General features: G+C 36.9%; 1 protein-coding gene across 7 annotated transcripts in view; it reads left to right on the top strand.

Annotated features, from left to right (window-relative positions):
* SLC38A9 (solute carrier family 38 member 9) overlaps window positions 1–24,899 on the top strand; it is an 82,525-nt gene that overhangs the window by 13,156 nt on the left and 44,470 nt on the right. For 4 of the 7 annotated variants that reach the window (XR_001430288.3, XM_027041861.2, XM_015072553.3 and 1 more), the window contains one exon: window positions 20,912–21,044. Coding sequence is in view for 6 of the 7 variants with exons in the window: in XM_027041861.2 (XP_026897662.1) it covers window positions 20,912–21,044 (133 nt within the window). In the remaining variant the exon portion in view is untranslated. Of the gene's footprint in view, window positions 1–45; window positions 2,642–19,024; window positions 19,230–20,911; window positions 21,045–24,899 lie in introns of those variants that run through there. The other 3 variants (XM_027041854.2, XM_027041860.2, XM_053222963.1) reach the window with 3 other exon arrangements.

Genomic DNA, 24,899 nt, shown 5'->3' with positions numbered 1-24,899 from the left:
TGAGTGTTTAAAATAAAACATTTATTTCACAATTAAGGTTTTGTTAAACTAGATCCAATTATATAACAAAAATGTATAGCTTTGAATATAAAATATCCAGTCCTTTGAATATAAAATATCTGTTTCTTAATAGCATCTGTATGTTTGTATGTGGGAGAGAAAAAATATGAATACTATTTCCTCTTTTGTATCCGATTTTTTTGACTCAGCTTACCATCTATGTTGTGGGAGGGGTTGGGGTAAGATTTACAGTGAGATGCATTTATGTAATTCATTTAACAAATATATTTTGATTACCTGCTTTGTACAAGGTAATATGCTAGGTGCTGGAGATAAAACAGTAAAATTAAATAGTCTTTATCTTCACTGAATTTAAATTCCAGCAGATAGTTTAAGATAATTTGAGTTTAAATTTTGTTTCATTGCATACCTTGAAAGCCCAAAAGAATTCACTGAAAAATTATTATAAATAGAGAATTCAGTAAAGTGGCTGTTTACAAAATAGGCAAAGATGAATAGTATTCTAGTAAGAAAATGTAATGGAAGAAAAGAAAAAATATATGAGTAATATTTACATGTGTAAAATTTGCATGATAGGAACTTTAAAATACTACTGAGGGATCTAAAGTAAGATTCAGAGTATTTTTTTCAAATCTGACATGCTGATTATGAGTTGAACTGTTCTTTTTTTTTTTGGTAATACAATACTAAGATAAACTGCTACCAGTACATCAGATGTAATAGTCTCTTAGGACTGAGAATGTTTTTTTTAATTTACCAAAAGAATTCTTGAGCTTATTTTTGTATTTTTGGTTATTTTATCATATATCTCTTATGCAATTATAAAAATGAAAATATAAGCAAAATGTATCAGGTAAGATATTACTAATGCTTCACATTTCGAATCTAATTCTTTGCGATCAGTTTTATAATTTGGTGTCATCAGAATTGGTTTTTTCCCCTCCCACACACAATTGTCCTTTGTAACATTAAGAACATTAATAATGTCGGGGCGCCTGGGTGGCTCAGTCGGTTGAGCGTCCGACTTCGGCTCAGGTCATGATCTCACCGTCCGTGCGTTCCAGCCCCGCATCGGCCTCTGTGCTGATGGCTCAGAGCCTGGAGCCTGTTTCAGATTCTGTGTCTCCCTCTCTCTCAGACCCTCCCCCGTTCATGCTCTGTCTCTCTATGTCTCAAAAATAAATAAACGTTAAAAAAAAAAAAAGAACATTAATAATGTAGTATTTGTTGAAAGAATTTTGTTTCAAATCACTGACACCTTTTAGTTTTGATGCTTGCACTTTCCTGATCTTACCAGAAGGTGTCAGCAAAGGTTTTCTGGCAATATCATCGCTTATATTTCTTCTTAAATGGTCCTTAAATGGTTTGATAAGTGAAGTGACCAGGAATTACAGTTACCTGTCATACCATCAGGAATAATTACTTCTATGACTGCCACCTGGCTGACAGTGATTAAAAGGTCTATGGGATTATGAGATGCATTCGTATCTTAGAAATGTATATATGTTAGAATTGGTAAAATATGACATATAATGAAAAAGCATAATTTGCACTCAGTGGAATGATTCTAAAATACAATAATACAATGTCATGCTCTTTAATTTTAGTCCATAATTTAGTGTTTCCCCCAACCCCAAAATGCCAGCAGCCAATTCCAAAGTTTATATGGCCCAGGAATTTCACTACTTGTAAGCATGAACTCACGATGTCAAATAATATATGTACAAGGTTGTTTAATGCATTATTTTATAATAATAGTAAAATATTTAAAACCATCAAAATGTCTTTTTTTACAGGACTGAATAAATTTTGGCATATTGATACAATGGAATATTTTCCCCCATTAAAAAGAAAGAAGTGGCTTTATTACATATTAAAATGGAACAAGTCTTCAACTTACTTTGTTAAATCAAAAAAATGAAGAATAGTGTGTATAGAGTACCATAGTTTGGGTTAAAATAAATTTAAAAAACTGTATATGATACAATATGTATAAGTGACTCTGGAAGAATAAGTAGTAAACTGTAAGAGTGGTTGCCTCCTCAGAGAGAAAGTTAGGAGGTGGGCGGTGTGGCAGATGCTGTGTGGTAAATACCCAACAACTGTTCAACCACCCTATCTATTCCTTGCCAACAGGATTTTAATTTTGTTGACTGTGGCAATAGGTTCCAATCCAGGAGTTACAGGAGGATGGTTTAAACTAGTCTTGATAATCCTATTTCTATTATCCAGATACTTAGTTCTTCAGTCTTTCTTGAAACTAGAGATGGCAATGTGAAAATTGTCTTATGAGAAATATAGTAGCCATCAGAGAAGATAATGAAATGAGTCTTACAATTTTCACTTGTTTATTCCAACATCAAGTGAATACAAGAACTCATGAATGCTTATTGAATGCTCAAGATGTCCTTAAAACCTCTAAATTCTATGATAATTGACCACTGTGACAATAGAACATAGGTCATTAAAATGCATTCCATTGCAATAAGTTGGCAGGAGTTCAGACAGTTCTGTGAGAATTTGTTTAACTGTGTAGATTAAATGGAAATATATTTTCTCTAATAAAACTTGTCAAAATGAGAAAGAATCAACTATTGACAATCATGGGATAACTACATAGGTAAGCATGTTTTAAGGAAGGCAAATATTTATAGAGACTTAGCAGTAATGAATGATAATTTCCCTGTGAAATAATTTCTCTTTAAAAAAACAATTATTTGATGAGAAAAAAAGTAGGAGTACCTAAAAACTTTGTTATTTCTATAAAAAGATTATATTACTTATGTGCATAAAAAATAGACATACTGAGGGAAGTTATCTTCTATCAGAAGAACCAGCTTAGACAACTATATCTAAAACATTGGTCATTTTTGAGTCACTGTATAGTTTTGATGGTGTCCCATTATAGTATTACCTGTGTAATATAATTTAGATATATTTTTAAAATCTATACTTTTTAAAATTAGGCTTAATTTACCCTCATCTTTGCATGTTTGTAAAATCATGTGTTTTAAGTATTGTTTATACTTTATTCTAACGTGCATTGTGGTAAATATTAAGTAGTTAAGATAGCATTCATCCTTGTGCCACCTAAAAATCCTTACATGTAGCCACCCTTTGGGAAACTATGTTAGGCTGTCAGAGTATAGCAAACAACTATTGGATACTTCTAGGTTACTTAGCCTCAGTTCAGCTTGTGATTAATTTTATCTCCACTAGGTGGCAAGCAAAATCATGTATCAGTTCAAAAGAGTTCGTAAAACCGATTCACCAATCACATTGGTGGAAGTGGGATCTAATTAGTCAGATGGCAGAGGAAGCATGTCACCATAGAGTAGGAATACATGGCATTACCATTTGGATCATTTGAGGAACATCTGCAGGCTACAGACTACATGTGTACACTTTTCTCTCTACACACCTCTCCTCCCCCTTCAGTTTTCACCTGGTTTGGGGTGGAGTTAGGAATGTGGGTGGAGGGACAGAAAGGTTTAGAAATCTCCTATGCCATATGTGATATATTCCATTGGCAATCACTCATCTAAGAGATTGTTTTCCTGCTTTTCCCAGACTTTCTGGAACCCAAGATAGAGCTGGTATTCAGGATTGCTTCATACTGTGCTGCGACTCTGGGATTATGCCCTTTGGGAGTTGAACAGTCCAGCCAGCCTCAAACCAAATTGTGAAGTGGTTAATTTGTTTTGAGCTCTCCTTTTTCAGTTTTCTTCTACCAATATTTCCTTTTCCATTTTTCCTAGGGCCTAGAGCTTTCATGCTCTTCTCTGAATGCCCTGTGTTGCCCAGGGCAAGAATTCACTCAGGAGTTTTCTTTTAGGCAATGCTTGGTAAACCATACTTTTCCTTAGCCCTTTTTACCAGTACTTATCTGTCCTGTTCTTGTAGGGATCTGTTCTCTGTTTGGTATTTTAATGGAAAGCAATCTAATGTGTCAGAGATTTAGTCTATTATCTTTCTATGGCTATTTGCATTTTAATATGGCAAACCTGGAAATACAAAAGCATAACCTAAAAGTTAGATTTTTGTAATTGATAACATTGCAAGAGGTCTGGTAAGCCAGTGGAGTAGAAGTAGATATTTAAAATAAGCAGCATTCTAGGGCGTCTGGGTGGCTCAGTCAGTTAAGCGTCCAACTATAGCTCAGGTCATGATCCCGTAGTTCACTGGTTGAAGCCCTGTGTGGGGCTCTGTGCTGATAGCTTGGAGCATGGAGCTTGTTTCAGATTCTGTCTCTCCTCTCAGTGCCCCTCCCCTGCTCAAGCTTTGTCTCTGTCTGTCTCTCTCTCTCTCTCTCTCTCTCTCTCTCAAAAATTAAAATATAAAAACATTTTAAAAATTAAAAAAATAAAACAAAATAAGCAACATTCCTGATGTCTTACAATATATGTTGCTATGGCCCCTGGATTTTTAGAATGTGAACTAGTTTGCACACATGTAAGCTAGCCTCTTTCTGTTTCATCTGTCAATAATACTGAATAGCAATAATTGTGGTTTTAGGGGAGAGAAGGACTGACAAAGCAAAGTGAGGAGTTTATTTGTAAGGGTAGATCCTGGCCCAATAATAGTGATTGGAAGTGGTTACTGAGCCTTAGTAGTTTCATAGTTTGGGATTATGGAGATGTACAACAAAAGGTAGAAAAGTAGTTTTCCCAGGAAGATTGGTTTCCAGACCTGCATAAATTACATTTTGAGGAACGTGCCGTCTGTGTTAAGTAGATGGGACAAGGGATTTAGCAGAAGCATAGAGCAGATGGCCAACATGCTGGTTGTAGCACTACTTTCTATACTCTTCCTCTCTTCCTTCTTTTTCCTCCTACTCTCTTCCCTCTCCTTTCCCTCTTCAGTCCACTTCTCTCACCCTTCGCCCTATGTTCCACTATTTTTTTCCCCCACTGGAACACTTTTTTGCTAAATGCTTAAAGAGAATGCTATTTAAGCTAGAAATGCTTTAAATGGGTTCTTATTTCTAGTCCCATCGGAATCCTTTTATTCTCTGAAATATTTGTTCTTATATATTTTTTCCTCCTTCCTCTTTTTCCAAATGTCTTTGTTTGCTCAACTTCTCTATTGTATCCCTATCTGCTTACATGATTTGCTTCCACTTCTTTTCCTAGATCTTTCTGTTTTCCCTAGATCTATATGTTATATCTGATCTTGCTATTTGTCACCTTGGAGTTAGTTCTGCTTTATTTTCTTCCCTTCTTCCCTCATTAACGTTATTTGGAGAAGCCTGAAGAAAGAAGTATCCCAGTTGGTTTGACTGGTGCTCATTAGGGTCAAGTCCAAGTAGGTCTTATTGGGAGGAAAGGGTGTGAAGAATTGGATTGGCATCTTTCTCTGTCTATTCAGTATTTTTAACGTATCCAAGTATATGGTCAAAAGGCATTTAGTGCAATGGTATAATTACTGCAAAAGTGATGAAACCAATTGCAGGTATACAACTAGAGAATTGTTAACAGACTTAACAAACAGACTGAAAACCAGATTCCCCACATTCCTAATCTTTCTTTGTTGAAGTTACTCACCATGTTCCCTTTGGGTCTGCTTTTTCTAGGTAGAAGAAAGGATGGAGTGTGGTGGTGTTACTGTTTTACTTCAACCTAGAGAAAAATTGAAGAACTATATATTAGTATTTATATACAAGTGCTTCTAACTTGAAATTTTTTAAAATTCTTTTAGCCTCAATTCAGTGCTGATACTAAAAACAAACAAAAACCCTCACATTGCTGTTACTGCTCATTTTGTGGCCCTAAAAGAATTGTTTTTAGGACAGTAGAATTAAAACAATTTACAGATTCTCTTAAACCAAAATGTGAAAGCTTGAATTGCATTGAATTCAAGAATTTTGAAATTCATTCTTAGCAGAACCATATTTAATTAAGATACACAGGCCTGAGAATTAATATTCAGGTGAAGTTCTGTGTCCATATGGTATTGATGAAGTTCTTACAGCTAAATAAAGCTTAGAATTCTAAAATAAGGAACCCATAACTTTCAATCAGGGGTTAATATTTACTTTTTTCATCATACCACCCTTATCAGTTAAAAAATAAAATAATCTAAAAATGATGGGGCTGAATATGTGTATGTGTGTACATACGTGTGGGTATTCATTTGCAAAGTATGTACTTATACTTCTGAACATTATTATGTACATTATAAAACATAAAATAGAAATTATAAGATATAATCTTGATAATTAAATTTTATTTATGAACAGTATATTAAAACTTATGTGTATTATCAATAATAAGTGAATGTACTCTATTACTTTAAAATATTTTATAGTATTTTGCTACACAGTAATTCAAACTGATTTGAAGTTTATTTGTGTCTCATCCAGCAATTATGTGGAAGTTTTTGTTGAAATTTACTTGGTAGATTTTCATCCTCCCTGATGTCACTCAGTTCTTACATTGAGTGATTGCAGTGCTATTTTGTATATTCTAGTATCCCATGCTATTTTTAAAGTCCAAAATACTAGTGTTTTTTTAATACTGTTAATTTGAAAACAACCAGTAGTTTTGTTCCCCTTTTTTGGTTCTCTCTCCAAATTATCCCCCACTCTCTCCTCCTTCATTTCTTACATCATTCTGGCTCTACTTTCAGCTCAGTTCTAGCATTTACTCCCCAACATATACACACCTGGAGAAGGTGGGGGAAAGACAGTTGCATCTTCAGAGGTGGCTAATCTCTCTGCTGGGGAAGGGGAGAACTTAATAGACAGAACTATCCCTACGAAGTTAACTGTGGGAGAAATCAAAACTGCTACAACTCCGTAGCTTCTGGCCAGAGTGGAGGAGCTGCCCACCTAGTCTGAACCCTCCATTTAAGGGGCACTAAATATTTCAGGAAGGTCTTGAAGTTCTTCTGGACCAATTTTTTCAGAAGTGTCAGTTTGGAAAGTAACCAGGGTACAAGGAAGCAAAGGGGAAAGAAACATTAGATATAGTCTTATCTAATAATTTACTTTAGAATTATAACTTTTTTAAATGTTTATTAAAAAGTTTATCAACTTTTATAGCTTTTTATAAAGCTTATAAAAAAGATTTCATATAAAAAAACCTGACTCGGTCGTTCACTCGGTTAAGTGTCTGACTTCGGTTCAGGTCATGATCTCACGGTTTGTGAGTTCGAGCCCTGCATCAGGCTCTCTGCTGTCAGCAAAGAGCTTGCTTTGGATCCTCTGTCCCCCTCTCTTTCTGCCACTCCTCCACTTGTTCTCTCTCTCTCTTTCAAAATTAATAAACTTAAAAAAAAGTGTTATAAACTTATGTTTTATTTGAAGATGTATATTTGCAAATTTCCATATTTGAAATATTTTGAATGTTTAACTTCACTGATTTTTAAACATTTTGTACTCTATAAACACTTTTTAGTGAAAATACTGATTGATACTTATATTACATGAAATACAAAGATACTAACTAGTGTTGTCTTTTGCTCCATTATTAAAATTATTATTTTGACTTTTTTATGTTTAATAACAGACTTAAAGACCATTTACATACTTTGGAAGTTTTTAAACATTAAAAAATTTTCATCCATGTATGTAAAATTACAGGTATGAATTTTTATTGGTGACAGACATCATTTTCAGCAATAGAATCATGTAACAAATGGAAAAATTTCTAAACATCCATTATCAGAATATTCTGTGTTCAATGTGAATTTTTAAAAAGCAAAACTACTTTCTTAGTCATTGTCAAAATATCATCTGTGCCTTGAAGGGAGATAGATTAAGTATGTGAGGGCTTTTTGGTTTTTAAAATTTTTTTAATGTTTATTTATTTTTGAGAGAGAGACAGAGTGTGAGTAGGGGGAGGGCAAAGAAAGAGGGAGACACAGAATTTGAAGCAGGCTCCAAGCTCTCAGCTGTTAGCACAGAGCCGGATGTGGGGCTCCAGCTCACAAACCACGAGGTCATGACCTGAACCAAAGTCGGATGCTTAACTGATCGAGCCACCCAAGCATCACAAGGCCTTTTTGGTTTTTAATATATGCTCTGTACCTATGTAGCATGCTGTTGATAGCAACTTACCATCACAATAGGAATTAACAAATTTGGCACAGTTGACTTTTTTTTTTAATTATGAAATTTATTGTCAAATTGGTTTCCATACAACACCCAGTGCTCATCCCAACAGGTGCCCTCAATACCCATCACCCACCCGCCCCTCCCTCCCACCCCCCATAAACCCTCAATTTGTTCTCAGTTTTTAGGAGTCTATTATGTTTTGGCTCCCTCCCTCTCTAACCATTTGTTTTCTTCCCCTCCCCCATGATCTTCTGTTAAGTTTCTCAGGATCCACATAGGAGTGAAACTATATGGTATCTGTCTTTCTCTGTATGACTTATTTCACTTAGCATAACACTGTCCAGTTCCATCCATGTTGCTACAAAGGGCCATATTTCATTCTTTCTCATTGCCATGTAGTATTCCATTGTGTACATAAACCATAATTTCTTTATCCATTCATCAGTTGATGGACATTTAGGCTCTTTCCATAATTTAGCTATTGTTTTTTTTTTTATTATATGAAATTTATTGTCAAATTAGCTTCCATACAACACCCAGTGCTCATCCCAAAAGATGCCCTCTTCAGTGCCCATCACCTACCCTCCCATCCCTCCCACCCCCCATCAACCCTCAGTTTGTTCTCAGTTTTTAAGAGTCTCTTATGCTTTGGCTCTCTCTCCCACTCTAACCTCTCTTTTTTCTTTTTCTTCCTTCCCCTCCCCCATGGGTTTCTGTTAAGTTTCTCAGGATCTACATAAGAGTGAAAACATATGGTATCTGTCTTTCTCTGTATGGCTTATTTCACTTAGCATCACACTCTCCAGTTGCATCCACGTTGCTACAAAAGGCCATATTTCATTCTTCTCATTGCCACGTAGTACTCCATTGTGTATATAAACCACAATCTCTTTATCCATTCATCAGTTGATGGACATTTAGGCTCTTTCCATAATTTGGCTATTGTTGAGAGTGCTGCTATAAACATTGGGGTACAAGTGCCCCTATGCATCAGTACTCCTGTATCTCTTGGGTAATTCCTAGCAGTGCTATTGCTGGGTCATAGGGTAGGTCTATTTTTAATTTTCTGAGGAACCTCCACACTGCTTTCCAGAGCGGCTGCACCAGTTTGCATTCCCACCAACAGTGCAAGAGGGTTCCCGTTTCTCCACATCCTCTCCAGCATCTATAGTCTCCTGATTTGTTCATTTTGGCCACTCTGACTGGCGTGAGGTGATATCTGAGTGTGGTTTTGATTTGTATTTCCCTGATAAGGAGCGACGTTGAACATCTTTTCATGTGCCTATTGGCCATCCGGATGTCTTCTTTAGAGAAGTGTCTTTTCATGTTTTCTGCCCATTTCTTCACTGGGTTATTTGTTTTTCGGGTGTGGAGTTTGGTGAGCTCTTTATAGATTTTGGATACTAGCCCTTTGTCCGATATGTCATTTGCAAATATCTTTTCCCATTCCGTTGGTTGCCTTTTAGTTTTGTTGGTTGTTTCCTTTGCTGTGCAGAAGCTTTTTATCTTCATAAGGTCCCAGTAATTCACTTTTGCTTTTAATTCCCTTGCCTTTGGGGATGTGTTGAGTAAGAAATTGCTACGGCTGAGGTCAGAGAGGTTTTTTTACTGCTTTCTCCTGTAAGGTTTTGATGGTTTCCTGTCTCACATTCAGGTCCTTTATCCATTTTGAGTTTATTTTTGTGAATGCTGTGAGAAAGTGGTCTAGTTTCAATCTTCTGCATGTTGCTGTCCAGTTCTCCCAGCACCATTTGTTAAAGAGACTGTCTTTTTTCCATTGGATGTTCTTTCCTGCTTTGTCAAAGATTAGTTGGTCATACTTTTGTGGGTCTAGTTCTGGGGTTTCTATTCTATGTCATTGGTCTATGTGTCTGTTTTTGTGCCAATACCATGGTGTCTTGATGATTACAGCTTTGTAGTAGAGGCAAAAGTCTGGGATTGTGATGCCTCCTGCTTTGGTCTTCTTGTTCAACATTACTTTGGCTATTTGGGGTCTTTTGTGGTTCCATATGAATTTTAGGATTGCTTGTTCTAGCTTCGAGAACTAGAAGCTATTTTGATTGGGATTGCATTGAATGTGTAGATAGTTTTGGGTAGTATTGACATTTTAACAATATTTATTCTTCCAATCCATGAGCATGGAATGTTTTTCCATTTCTTTATATCTTCTTCAATTTCCTTCATAAGCTTTCTATAGTTTTCAGCATACAGATCTTTTACATCTTTGGTTAGGTTTATCCCTAGGTATTTTATGCTTCTTGGTGCAATTGTGAATGGGATCAGCTTCTTTATTTGTCTTTCTGTTGCTTCATTATTAGTGTATAAGAATGCAACTGATTTCTGTACATTAATTTTGTATCCTGCAACTTTGCTGAATTCATGTATCAGTTCTAGCAGACTTTTGGTGGAGTCTGTTGGGTTTTCCATGTATAATATCATGTCATCTGCAAAAAGTGAAAGCTTGACTTCATCTTTGCCAATTTTGATACCTTTGATTTCCATTCGTTGTCTGACTGCTGATGCTAGAACCTCCAACACTATGTTAAACAACAGCAGTGAGAGTGTACATCCCTTTTGTGTTCCTGATCTCAGGGAGAAAGCTGTTTTTCCCCATTGAGGATGATATTAGCTATGGGCTTCTTATAAATGGCTTTTATGATGTTTAAGTATGTTCCTTCTATCCCGACTTTCTCGAGGGTTTTTATTAAGAAAGGATGCTGAATTTTGTCAAATGCTTTTTGTGCATCGATTGACAGGATCGTATGGTTCTTATCTTTTCTTTTATTAATGTGATGTATCACATTGATTGATTTGCGAATGTTGAACCAGCCCTGCAGCCCAGGAATGAATCCCACTTGATCATGGTGAATAATTCTTTTTATATGCTTTTGAATTCGATTTGCTAGTATCTTATTGAGAATTTTTGCATCCATATTCATCAGGGATGTTGGCCTGTAGTTCTCTTTTTTTACTGGGTCTTTGTCTAGTTTAGGAATCAAACTAATTCTGGCTTCATAGAATGAGTCTGGAAGTTTTCCTTCCCTTCCTATTTTTTGGAATAGCTTGAGAAGGATAGGTGTTATCTCTGCTTTAAATGTCTGGTAGAATTCCCCTGGGAATCCTTCTGGGACTGGACTCTTATTTGTTGGGAGATTTTTGATTACTGATTCAATTTCTTCGCTGGTTATGGGGTCTGTTCAAGCTTTCTATTTCTTCCTGTTTGGGTTTTGGAAGTGTGTGGGTGTTTAGGAATTTGTCCATTTCTTCCAGGTTGTCCAGTTTGTTGGCGTATAATTTTTCATAGTATTCCCTGATTATTTCTGAGGGATTAGTTGTAATAATTCCATTTTCATTCATGATTTTATCTGTTTGGGTCATCTCCCTTTTCTTTTTGAGAAGCCTGGCTAAAGGTTTGTCAATTTTGTTTATTTTTTCAAAAAAACCAACTCTTGGTTTCATTGATCTGCTCTACAGTTTTTTTAGATTCTATATTGTTTATTTCTGCTCTGATCTTTATTATTTCTCTTCTTCTGCTGGATTTGGGGTGTCTTTGCTGTTTTGCTTCTATTTCCTTTAGGTGTGCTGTTAGATTTTGTATTTGGGATTTTTCTTGTTTCTTGAGATAGGCCTGGATTGCAATGTATTTTCCTCTTAGGACTGCCTTCGCTGCATCCCAAAACGTTTGGATTGTTGTATTTTCATTTTCATTTGTTTCCATATATTTTTTAATTTCTTCTCTAATTACCTGGTTGATCCATTCATTCTTTAGTAGGGTGTTTTTTAACCTCCATGCTTTTGGAGGTTTTCCAGACTTTTTCCTGTGGTTGATTTCAAGCTTCATCACATTGTGGTCTGAAAGTATGCATGGTATGATCTCAATTCTTGTATACTTATGAAGGGCTGTTTTGTGACCCAGTATGTGATCTATCTTGGAGAAGGTTCCATGTGCACTCGAGAAGAAAGTATATCTGTTGCTTTGAGATGCAGAGTTCTCAATATATCTGTCAAGTCCATCTGATCCAGTGTATCATTCAGGGCCCTTGTTTCTTTATTGATCCTGTGTCTAGATGATCTATCCAATGTTGTAAGTGGAGTATTAAAATCCCCTGCAATTACCACATTCTTATCAATAAGGTTGCTTGTGTTTGTGATTGTTTTATATATTTGGGGGCTCCCGTATTCGGCACATAGATGTTTATAATTGTTAGCTCATCCTGATGGATTGACCCTATAATTATTATATAATGCCCTTCTTCATCTCTTGTTACAGCCTTTAATTTGAAGTCTAGTTTGTCTGATATAAGTATGGCTAGTCCAGCATTCTTTGGACTTCCAGTAGCATGATAGATAGTTCTCCATCCCTTACTTTCAATCTGAAGGTGTCCTCAGGTCTAAAATGAGTCTCTTGTAGACAGCAAATAGATGGGTCTTGTTTTTTTTATCCATTCTGATATCCTATGTCTTTTGGTTGGAGCATTTAGTCCATTTACATTCAGTGTTATTATTGAAAGATACGGGTTTAAAGTCATTGTGATGTCTGTAGGTTTCATGCTTGCAGTGATGTCTCTGGTACTTTGTCTCACAGGATCCCCTCTAGGATCTCTTGTAGGGCTGATTTAGTGGTGCTGAATTCCTTCAGTCTTTGTTTGTTTGGGAAGACCTTTATCTCTCCTTCTATTCTAAATGACCGACTTGCTGGATAAAAGATTCTCGGCTGCATATTTTTTCTGTTCATCACATTGAAGATTTCCTGCCATTCCTTTCTGGCCTTCCAAATTTCAGTAGACATATCCGTCATGAGTCTTATCGATCTCCCTTTAAATGTTAGAGCATATTTATCCCTAGCTGTTTTCAGAATTTTCTCTTTATCCTTGTATTTTGCCGGTTTCACTATGATATGTCGTGCAAAAGATCGATTCAGGTTGCATCTGAAGGGAGTTCTTTGTGCCTCTTGGATTTCAATGCCTTTTTCCTTCTCCAGATCAGGAAAGTTCTCAGCTATGATTTCTTCAAGTACACCTTAAGCACCTTTCCCTCTCTCTTCCTCCTCTGGAATCCCAATTATGCATACATTATTTTGCTTAATTATGTCACTTAGTTCTCCAAGTCTCCCCTCATACTCCTGGATTTTTTTATCTCTCTTTTTCTCAGCTTCTTCTTTTTCCATAATTTTATCTTCTAATTCGCCTATTTTCTCCTCTGCCTCTTCAATCTGAGCTGTGGTTGCCTCCATTTTATTTTGCAGCTCATTTATAGCATTTTTTAGCTCCTCCTGACTGTTTCTTAGTCCTTTGATCTCTGTACAAATAGATTCTCTGCTGTCATTTTCTGTTATATTCCTTAAATCGTTTTTGATCAATTTGTTAGCTGTTGCTACTTCCTGGAGTTTCTTTTGAGGAGAATTCCTCCGTTTCATCATTTTGGATAGTCCCTGGAGTGGCGTGGAACTGCAGGGCTCTTCCTATATGCTGTCTGGAGTAACTTGTGTTGGTGGGCGGGGCGCAGTCAGTCCTGATGTCTGCCCCCAGCCCACTGCTGGGGCCACAGTCAGACTGGTGTGTACCTTATCTTCCCCTCTCCCAGGGGAAGGACTCACTGTGGAGTGGTGTGGCCTCTGTTTGGGCTACTTGCACACTACTAGTCTTGTGGTACGGCTTCGATGGGATCTCGCCTATTAGCCGGGGTGGATCTGCAAGGCGCACAGGGGCTGGAGGGGCAGGGTCAGCTCACTCTGCCTTTGGTGGTCCGCTTAGGGAGGGGCCCTGTGGCACCGGGAGGGAGGCAGACCCATTGGAGGGATGGATCCACAGAAGCACAGCGTTGGGTGTTTGCAAGGTGCAAGCAAGTTCTGTGACGGGAACTGGCTCCCTTTGGGATTTTGGCTGGGGGATGGGTGAGGGAGATGGCCCTTCCCAGTGCCTTTGTTCCCCACCAAGCTGAGCTCCGTCCTCCCGGGCTCAACAACTCTCCCTCCCGCTCTCTGAGCAGAGCTGTTGACTTATAACATTCCAGATGTTAAGTCCCACTGGTTGTCAGAACACACTCCGTCCAGCCCCTCTGCTTTTGCAAGCCAGACTTGGGGGCTCTGCCGTGCGTGGTGGGCTGGCTGCCCCTCCACTGTCCTGTCTCCCTCCTGCCAGTCTGTATAGCGCTCATCGCCTCTCCGCCCTTCCTACCCCGTTCCGTGGGCCTCTCAGTCTACACTTGGCTCCAGAGAGTCCGTTCTGCTAGTCTTCTGGTGGTTATCGGGGTAAATTAGGCAGATGTGGGTGGAATCTAAGCGAGCAGCAGGACGCGGTGAGCCCAGCATCGTCCTTCGCCGCCATCTTCCTGCCCTCTTCCACAGTTGACTTTTTATAGCAAAAAGTAGATAACTTGTATTTAAGTTTGACACTCTTTAAGATATTTTGCCAAAAGATAACCAATAAATGTCTTTTTGTGTGTGTGTGTTTAATTATTTATTTTTGAGAGGTAGACAGAATCCTAAGTAGGCTCTGTGCTAGCAGCACAGAGCCTGATGCAGGGCTCAAACTCAGGAACCGTGAGATCATGACCTGAGTCCAAATCAAGACTCAGATGCTTAACCAACCGAACCACCTAGGCACTCCTGTAACCAGTAAATTTCTGTATGATACAGAAGATGTTATGGTCCCTTTTGATCTCATTACTAAATTTTGAAAAAATGTGTTAAAGACCTGTTTTTAAAGTCTTTAATCACATATGTGTACAGAAGACTGTATAGCTCTTAAGCACAATTTTAAAGATAATTATAAAGCCAGTACCTGTACAACCAACACGAAGGTCTAGATATAACAGCACCTCATATGTTTCTCATATGTCTTTCACCAAACACTCTTCCTTCCTCTATAGGTAAACACTCTTCTCCCATTTGTGTGACCATTTCCCTACTTTTCATTATTTATTGTCTCTGTATCCCTAAAATACTGAAATCAGTTTTACATTTTTGTAGACTTCATGTAAATGAGATCATACTGTATGTATTATTTTGGAATTTTTGTTTATAATTTTCACCCAAGTTGTGTGTAACAATAGTTCTTTCCAGTGCTTTCTGGCATTTCATTCTATGAGTATCTGCAGTTTTTGTATACATTCTGCTGTTGTTGGACATTTGAGTTGTCTCCAGTGTGGAGATCTTACAAATAACATTCCTATAAACATTAGTCTATGTGTATTTAGCATACATGTGCAAGAACTTCTCTAGGATAAATTCCTGGGAGTGCACTTGCCTGGTAGTGGTGTATGTGTATATTCAACTTAACTGGATAATGCCAAACTCTTTTCTACAGGAATTCTATCAGTTTACATTTCTACTATATTGTATAACAGTTTCCATTACATTATCTCCTACTAGTGCTTGGTATTGTCAGATTTTAAAATTATAGCAATTTATAATTTTAAAATTATAACAATGGAATCTCATGTTTTCTTACAAGAGAATGAAGCCATTCATGGGATTACAGGTGATTGTGTTTGTTATGCTTTTTTTATACTTTGTAGACTATTTACACTTACCTCTTTAGCTACCACTCCATTTCTTTTGTTCCTTTTTACGGAAGACTCTTTGCAAGGATTATTTATACTCATCGTATCCAGTTTTTCTCTTGATCCCAATTCAGACAGGCTTTTGCCCTTACTACTCCACTGAGACTACTCATATCAAAGTCACTGGTGTTCATTTCATTGATCAGTTCCCATCTCATTTGTCTTTGCACTAGCACTTGACACAGTCATTCTGTCCTGAAAAATTTTTAATTGGTTTGAGGATAACTCAAATTAACCAGATTAACACCCTAAGTTGATTTTTGTACAGGTTGCTTCTCATTTTGTACAGTATTTGATACTTTGATTATTCCCTCCATCATTTCTCCCCCCAAGTTTTATTTTAAATACTTTAAATGTACAGAAAAGTTGAAAGCATTATCCCCATAATTTTTCATTCACTTTTTTTCTGATTATAAAGGTAATACAAGTTTCAATGGTTGTAGTATGGTTATATAAGATGTCATTGTAGAACCTGAGTGGAGTGTTAATGGGAATACTTTCTGTACTATATTTCTAACTTCTATATGACTCTAATTTATTTCAAAATAATGGGGCATTTGGCTGGCTCAGTTGGTAAGTGTGCGACTCTTGATGTTGGAATCATGAGTTTGAGCCCCACGTTGGGGATAGAGTTTACCTGAAAAAATTATTTCAAAATACACTTTTTTGTAAAGTGTTACACCATACTTTACTCATCGTATTCTAATGAGCTTTTAATTTTTTTTTAATGTTTGTTTATTTTTTGAGACAGAGAGACAGAGTATGTGTGGAGGAGGGGCAGAGAGAGAGAGAGGAAGACACAGAATCCGAAGCAGGCTCTAGGGTCTGAGCTGTCAGCACAGAGCCCAACGTGGGGCTCAAACCCACAAGCTGTGAGATCATGAGAGCCACCCAGGTGCCCTCTAATGAGCTTTTACAATACGCCATGTACTATTCTATGCCCTGAGAATATAAGAGTGACCAAATTGACAAAAGTCCCTCCTCTTGTGGATCTTAATTTACTGGAGGCAATAAAATATATTTACCAATAATAAATAAATATATATTGTGTTGGAGAGTATAAATGCTAAGGAGATCTTGTAAAGCAGAGAAGATCTATGAAATGACAAGGGTAAAGAACTGGGTTGAAATTTTAGCTATGCTGTCAAGGGTAACTAAATACCTTATTCCACAAGTGAGGAAAGACCTGAAAGAAGAAGCCATGAAGGTATTTAGGGAAAGGCCTTCAGAGGCTTTGTTTTTACCTGAAATTACTAACAAAGATCCTGGAGCAGGTGTTTGTTTATAGTGTTTCAGGAACTGTGAAGAGGCTGGTGTGATTAGTATGGTAAGCATTGAAGTCTAAGAGATGCAATGGGTGGGAGAGTTTGGCTAAGTCAGTTGAGTGTCTGACTCTTAATTTTGGCTCAGTTCATGATCCCAGAGTAATGGGATCAAGCCCTGCTTGATTCTGCTTAAGATTCTCTCTCTCTCTCTCTCTCTCTCTCTCTCTCTCTCTCTGTCTCTCTGTCTCTCTGTCTCTCTCTGTCTCTCTCACTCTCTGACTCTCTGCTCCACTCATGCTTCCTCTCTCTCTCTCAAAAAAAAAAAATTCAGACTGGAGATAGTTTGAGTGCCATCAGCATATGCATGATATTTAAATTTATGTGACTAGTTGAGACCACCAAGACCTTGACTCTAGATAGAGAAGAAAAAATGCCACTGGCTTAAACTCTGGGTTACTCTGATATTTGAGGGTTGAAATTAGAGAAGGAATCAGCAGAAGAGTCTGAGACTGGGGGTTCTTCCCTTTTGGATCATATCCTTCATTGGCATGTGAGGTCTTCTGTGTCCTGGCCCATGTTTGCCTTATAATATTACCACTTTTCCCACTACTTACAGTTTTCAAAAACACATCATGCTCTCTCTCCTTGTTCTTTCTACGTGTTCTTACATATTTTTTGGAAACACTATTTCTTTCCTACTTTTTCCCATATCTGTCTACCTCTGTATCTTTTAGGATTCACCTCAGGTGTTACTTCTTTAGTGGTCTGCCAGACATGGGTTAGTTTCTCCTTCTGTTTGATCACACAGTACACTGCACGTACCCAACACCACACAAGTCTGTCCACTCTTTCTTGCTCCCACTGTTTTTCATAAGCACTCACTCTCTTTTTCTATTTTTCCCCCTGGACTGGGATTGCTTACTTACCTGTCTCCTCCAGCAGATTATGATCCTTCAGTTTCTATGTCTTAATTATTATTAAATGTTTAGAACTATGCTTAACTATGCTTGGTTGGCACTTAAATAATATTTAATAAATTTTGAGAACCAGTACAAAATAATTAACCATAGTAGAGAAGATCCTTAGGCTCAGCCTTTGGTAATATTGAGTGAAACTGGAATGTAGAGCAGGATTTTTGTGAAAAACGATGTTGTATAAGCACCAGGGAAAGCGAGAAACACATCAGCAAGTTGGAGGTTACCAATATTTTTGTTGTAGCAGCAAGAAATTTCTAGGTACAGTGGCTTGATTAACTTCTTTTCTGTCTTCATTGAAAATCTGCCTGTCAGACATAGCATTTTACCAAGGAGGAAGAAACAAGTACTGTGGGTTCATTATTTTGAATGTTTATTTGCTTGAGATTTTTAAATACTTGATTCCCTTTTCATTTTTTAACAAACTACCCCAATTTGGCAGGTGTTGGAGGGCTTCAGCTTTCATGGAGATGTGAATAAAGGAACAAACAGCTTTAAATCATAGGTCTTCACATTGAGTATGAACCTTAAAAGTCAAGGAATTGTTATTAACTTTCAGAGGAGTATAACTGGTCAGTAGAAGGGTGGAGACAGATTTAAAAGCCAAAAGTTTTTAAGGAATGTAAGGAGTGGAACCTAGAAAAGGTGTTAGGTAGAAATAACATTTCTCTGTTTATAAGTTTGTTAAATGAATATATGGGATTTTGAGTCACATTTCTAACTATTTTAAAAATTTTGCTGAATGTTTAAGGTACTTTTTTTCTGTAGCATAACCATAAATACTTATAAGGTAAAACAAATATAACTTCTACATGAAATATCATAATTTATTTTCGCTGTGATACAATTGAGCTACACTTCAAATGGGAAGTAATACTGATAGGGAGCAATCATGTGAAACCGTGTTCAAAAGAAAAAACCCAAATTTCAAAAGTATTTAATTCTTAATACTGTTCTCTGTATAATACTAATTTTAAAAATGTTTTCAGATCCAACTAAAGTTCAATTTAGAAATGTAATTTATATTTTTTGCTCTCAGATGAAGCTTTAACATATGTTTCTAATAATTTAGTTAAGATATGCTGAGTTGGATATTTTTAAAGAGAATCTGTTTTGAAAAGATTCCAAAATATTTGTTTGAACAGGCACTCAGCATCTCGATGAAAACTGTCGGAAAAGAAAAACTTTCAGAGTCATTCTGCTCTCAGAGTACCCAAGCCAACTAAACTGGTACAGTTAACACTTTTGTTAGATGCCAGAAGCCAAAAAATGTAGCACTTCCTGGACTGCTTTTCAGCAAGGCCTTCAAGCCAATTTAGTGGTTGATATTAATACCGTTGAATTTTCAGAGTAAGAAGCTACAAGTAGAATATTTATACTTTTCTATCACTACCATTCTTGTTAGTCTCTTTTAGTAATCCTTGATTAGTTGCATTCTCTCCTTTATGTTGACTTTAAGCTATAGTTCTTTCTTGAACTTTGCGGGATATCATTCTTACAAAACAAGAAATGAATGCTCTGTAGATTGTGACCCCAGCTATGATTAAACTGTTTCCTGGACATAAATATTTTACATTGCTTTTTAGTACTACTGATGCAGTAGATATGCAAATTATATAAAATACCATAGTGCTTTGGGAGGATTGGTAGTTACTTCAGACTACCAAGTAGGGATAGTTTATTCAGCCTCTGACTGTTTCATTTTCTTTATATCCCCTTCATATTTATTGACATCCCTTAGTTCACTTAGTAATGATATGCTTAGTGTAGATAAAATGTCACATTGATCTCCATATCCATATTATTTGCTCTAGTAAGTGCTCTTCTTTAAGATATTTGGTGTATTGAATTGGAGAGTACCTGTCCCACTTAGGTGCTGTGGTGGAGAGTAAATAGCAAAAGGAAGATTCAGAGATTCTGTATACTAACTAGAGAGACAAGATTAAATTTAACATCTATACTACGATTTCTCTTATAGCTAGTAGTTGGAAAAAATAGCAGAAACTAAAATTTCAGTTACTTGGTTTTTCAGGTGATTCCACAGGACCAGATTAACTGTCTCCACAAATGACTAGCATAAATTTTAAGCTTCTTTCAGAACTATAAATATAGAAGAGTTATATGGAACCAGAGAAATCTAGTTTTTTTTCCTTCATTACTTGGATCTGTATGTAGTCTGAAATAGCATAGTACATGCAGTTTGGGGCATAGTATCATTTGTGACTTTGAGGGATCTGAGAGTCAGTGGAGGAAAGCAGTCCTTTTCATGCTACTCTGCCTGGTCTTTCTGTTTTGGAGTCCATTACTGGAAGCTTAGAAAGCAAATGGAAGGAGTTTCGTTAGGAACTGGCAGGGTTAATGACTGAAAATGATGATTGAAAACCAGAATCTACAGTTAATTGGGACACAGTTATGGGAAGGGAGTATACACATAAATAATAACATAATAGGATTTGTTACTGAAATCCAAGAAAAGTAGAATGAGGCAAAATATCTCTGGTGTCTTGATGTTCCATTTGACAGTACTTTGGATAAGTTTCACAAGGGAGATGGTTGAGATCACTTATCTGTATTTTATTTGTCATAGGAAGTAACATTGGCCCGTAAAGAAGGAATAGAGACTGTTGAGTAGAAGAACATTTATGTCAGTAATTTCTCTGATTTAGTGCCAAAAGCCTTTTGAGAGAATATTCAAAGTTGTGTGGATCTAAATTTCATTGTTGAAAACTGTCAGCTGCTATATTTATTTTTAATAATTGATTGAAGCTCTTTCTGTTATGTCTCCTCTATTGCTAAATTCCTAAAGAGTAGAAAAGAGTGTTTATGATAGTATTAGGAGACAAAAGCTTTATTCTGTGGATTGGATAATGCTTCTTTTGTAAAATTTTCTTTTCCCACCAAAAGTGAGAAGTGAATGTCTTGTGGTGGTGCATCTCATTTCTTATGGGGGACAAGAAGTTATTTTCTTCAATGGCTGACTTCCAGAATTTCTGGTTGAATGTTCTTTGTCAAGTGTATATTCCCTTCTCTAGGCCTTTCTATATAGAGCCCACAAACATCGTCAATGTGAATGATGTCATTCAGAGGGTTAGCGACCATGCCTCTGCCATGAACAAGAGGATTCATTACTACAGCCGGCTCACCGCTCCTGCAGACAAGGCACTGGTAAGGGGGAAAACGGCTAATTGTCTAAGGTTACATTGAAATGAACAGTGAACAGCATAAGCCAGGGGGACTCCCAGTGATTGAACTTTTTGCTGGCCATATTCCAAGGATGGCATCATGGAAAGTCAAGATAGTAATTAACACATGTCTTACATCTCAGGCTAGTTCATTCTTATCTAGCGTAACTTAGAGATTTGGAACAACCTCTCTATGTTGATAATAGCCTAAGAGATTTGTTGGATTAAATTCTGCTAGTCCCCAGTCCTAAGAGCTTTTTGGAGGACAAACTACTTCTGAAATACTTGAGGTTATTGATTAAAAACATAAATAATAACAAGTCTGGTTAGTCTGTTCAGTTTTTAAGTTTGAAGCTATGAGGGAAAGATGTTTTTAGAAATTTTCTGCAGGAATGGGAAACTGAAATACATGCAAATGTATAATATTTTTACTATTTAGCACTGTCCTTTTGTAGATAAAATACATAGGTCAAAGAGCAGATTTTAAACATTTTAGGCTTTGTGGGCCACATACAGTTACATATTCTTCACTTTTATTTTATGACCATTATAAATATAAAAACCATTCCTAGCAAAGGGGCTGTAAAAAATTGGTTTGAAGGCCAGATTTGACCCATGGACTATAGTTATTGACTCTTGATCTTCTAAAATCTATATTATTTTAGGATCAGAAACATATTGGAAGTAATTTGTTTGCTTATAAGAATTATCATATATGAGATATTTGGAAACTTAAAGCTTAAAGAAAAATGGAAATTTTAGATATTTACTAAAGGGCAATGATTAGGATATCACTTGAACATAGATATCTCACTAAAGCCTTCTGAGGTATTACGATCTCCTTTTGTATAGCCAAAATAAGGACATCCCAAATATTCTGAGTGGTGTCATTTTTTTCCCCAGTTTTTTCAGTTTTTCCTCCCCCAGGCATTTATATCAGTAGTTACAGTAAAGTCTTAGTTCTATAACAGAATTATCTCAGCCCTCTGTGGAGTAGAAGTAATCTAGTATCTCTGGGTCTAATTCAGACCTCCTAGGGGCTCTGCTTGTGGAAGCAAAGTTCAGAGATACTGACTGGGCCAGTCTAGGCCTGAATGAACATTGCTTGCCTGGAAATTAAGTCAGCATTGTACACCAAATTGAATACCTTTTGTTAACTGACAGTGAAATAACTCTAAATCAAAGTATATAAACAGTGGTCAACAGAGATCAAAAGGTAACAGTGTGATATGACCATTTTTAATGAATATATGTATATACATCCATGCTCATTTTCTGAGAATTCCAAAATTATTTTTCTTAAAAGATTTTTAAGGGCAAAACAATGTGAAGCCGTAAGTGTCAGGATTTTATAGAATTAAACATTTTATTTCTGAAAATTTCCTCGTTTACCTTAATATTTTTATTCTAAAATCAGGAAGAGAAGAAAATTATTTGGCTGCCAACATCTCCTAGATCCTTGTTAATAAAAGCAGGGCCTGCACAAGCCAGCAGTATTGGCATCACTGAGAACTTACTAAAAATACAGAATCCTATTCTTTACTCCAGACTTACTGAATCATAATCTGTGCTTAACAATATCCCTGTGTCAATCACAGGAAAATTCAAGTTCGAAAAGCACTGCCCTAGATTACTATCAGAGTGTGGGATCCAATTCTCCATTTCTTCTGTAATTCCTAAGAATTGGGAGCTTCTTTTTTTTTTTTTTTTAATGTTTATTTATTTTTGAGGGAGAGAGAGAGACATATAGTGTGAGTAGGGGAGGGGCAGAGAGGGAAGACGCAGAATCCCATGCAGGCTGCAGGCTCCAGGCTCCAGGCTCCAGGCTCTGAGCTGTTAGCATGACTTGACCTGAAGTCAGATGCTTAACTGACTGAGTCACCCAGGGACCCCAAGAATTTGCAACTTCTTAACTTCTCTAGCTTGTAATCCTGTCCCCTATAACTTTTGATTTTCACTTTTTCTGACCTTTGCTATCATGGTTTATCTCCTGACTGATGCAGGCATGGCCCTTCCCCTTTTTCTTTTTTATTCCCAGGAGGAATGAGGATAAAAGAGAAGGCAACAAACCCATTTCCATATATGCCTTTTCATTCTTAAGTAGGCTTAATACTCAGTGTAGAGCCAAATGCAGGGCTTGAACTCATGACCCTCAGATTAAGAGTTGGATACTTAACAGACTGAGCCACCCAGGTGCCCCTCCATATATGCCTTTTTATCTCTCAGAAGTAGTTGTTTCCAAAGCCACACCAGGCATAACATTTGAGACATTCTTTTCCTACAAGATACCACCAATCATATGCATAAATAGAGAATGATTCGACACTTTCTTTTTGCACCAGTCCATATCTTGTCTTACTACTGAGGCCCAGTGTTCCATCACCTCCTTGACATCTTCCCCAACTATTCTAGTCCCCGTTAATTTTTTGTCATTCCTTCCATATAGTATCCCGCACTTAATTTTTTTTTTATCTCTGATAGCCTTATCTGATTGCTTCATGTATCTTCCAGCTGGAATTTAAGCTTCTTAAAGTTGTGGACTGTATTTTTTTTCTTGAACACTAAACCTAGCACAAAGTTGTAAATTTACTTACTAGGTGCTGAATATAAAAGATTGTTGATTTATGCCAGACAGCTCCTATGTCTTTAACTACTGTACTACTATATATAGGACTGCATATTCTCAAGAGCTATTATCAGGGAGATGGGCATAGTTATACCAGAGTACTGTAGTATCTTCCCTCCATAGGGAGGTAGAATTCAGAAAATATGTATGAGGGGGCAAGGTGGGAGCTATGTGTATAGGAAATATATTATCTGTTCAGTCGTCTGTGTGCTTTCAAACTCTCTTAGCTCCTTCCCTCTTGCTTACATACTCCATCTTTAAGAATTCTTGCTTTGCCTTTCCTTAGGCTGTGTTAGCTCACCTTTTTTTTCTTCTGCTTTTTAAATGCTTTAGTAAGCATGTAAAAGAATGGTCTATATTTATTTTTCCATTGTTTATCTTCTATTGACTCTCAATTCTTTTTTTTTTTAATTCAAGGTAGTTAACATACAGTATAGTCTTGACTTCAGAAGTAGAACCCAGTGATTGATCTCTTACATATGACAACCAATGCTCATCCCAACAAGTGCCCTTCTTAATGTCCATCACCCATTCACCCCATCCTCCCATCCACCTCCTCTCCAGCAACCCTCAGTTTGTTCTCTGTATTTAAGAGTCTTTTATGGTTTGCCTCCCTCTCTATTTTTATCTTATTTTTCCTTCCCTTCCCCATGATTATCTATTGTGTTTCTCAAATTTCACATAGGAGTAAAATCATACGACATCTGTCTATGATTGACTTATTTCGCTTAGCATACTCTCTAGTCCCATCCACATTGTTGCAAATGGCAAGATTTCATTCTTTTTTTATCACAGAGTAGTATTCCAGTGTGTGTGTGTGTGTGTGTGTGTGTGTGTGTGTGTGTGTGTGTGTGTGTATACACCGCCTCTTCTTTAATCCATTCATCAGTCACTGGACATTTGGGCCCTTTTCGTAGTTTGGCTATTGTTGATAGCACTGCTATAAACGTTGGGGTGCGCATGCCCCTCAAATCAGCAGTTTTGTATCCTTTGGATAAATACCTAATAGTGCAATTGCTGGGTCATAGGGTAGTTCTGTTTTTAATTTTTTGGCTTTCAATTCTTTATAATTTGAGTTCCCTACCTACCTCTTTGGTAAAACCACTCTCACAGAGGAGTTCAGTGGCCACTTGACTCTTGAAATTCCCCTAACCTAAGGTCCAAATCTCCCCTATCTAGAATTCTTTAATCTCAGTCTTTGCTGACTCTTCT

This window comes from Acinonyx jubatus, chromosome A1 (genome assembly GCF_027475565.1).
Source record: "Acinonyx jubatus isolate Ajub_Pintada_27869175 chromosome A1, VMU_Ajub_asm_v1.0, whole genome shotgun sequence".
Lineage (NCBI taxonomy): Eukaryota > Metazoa > Chordata > Mammalia > Carnivora > Felidae > Acinonyx > Acinonyx jubatus.
This window is presented reverse-complemented; position numbering and strand designations above follow the sequence as displayed.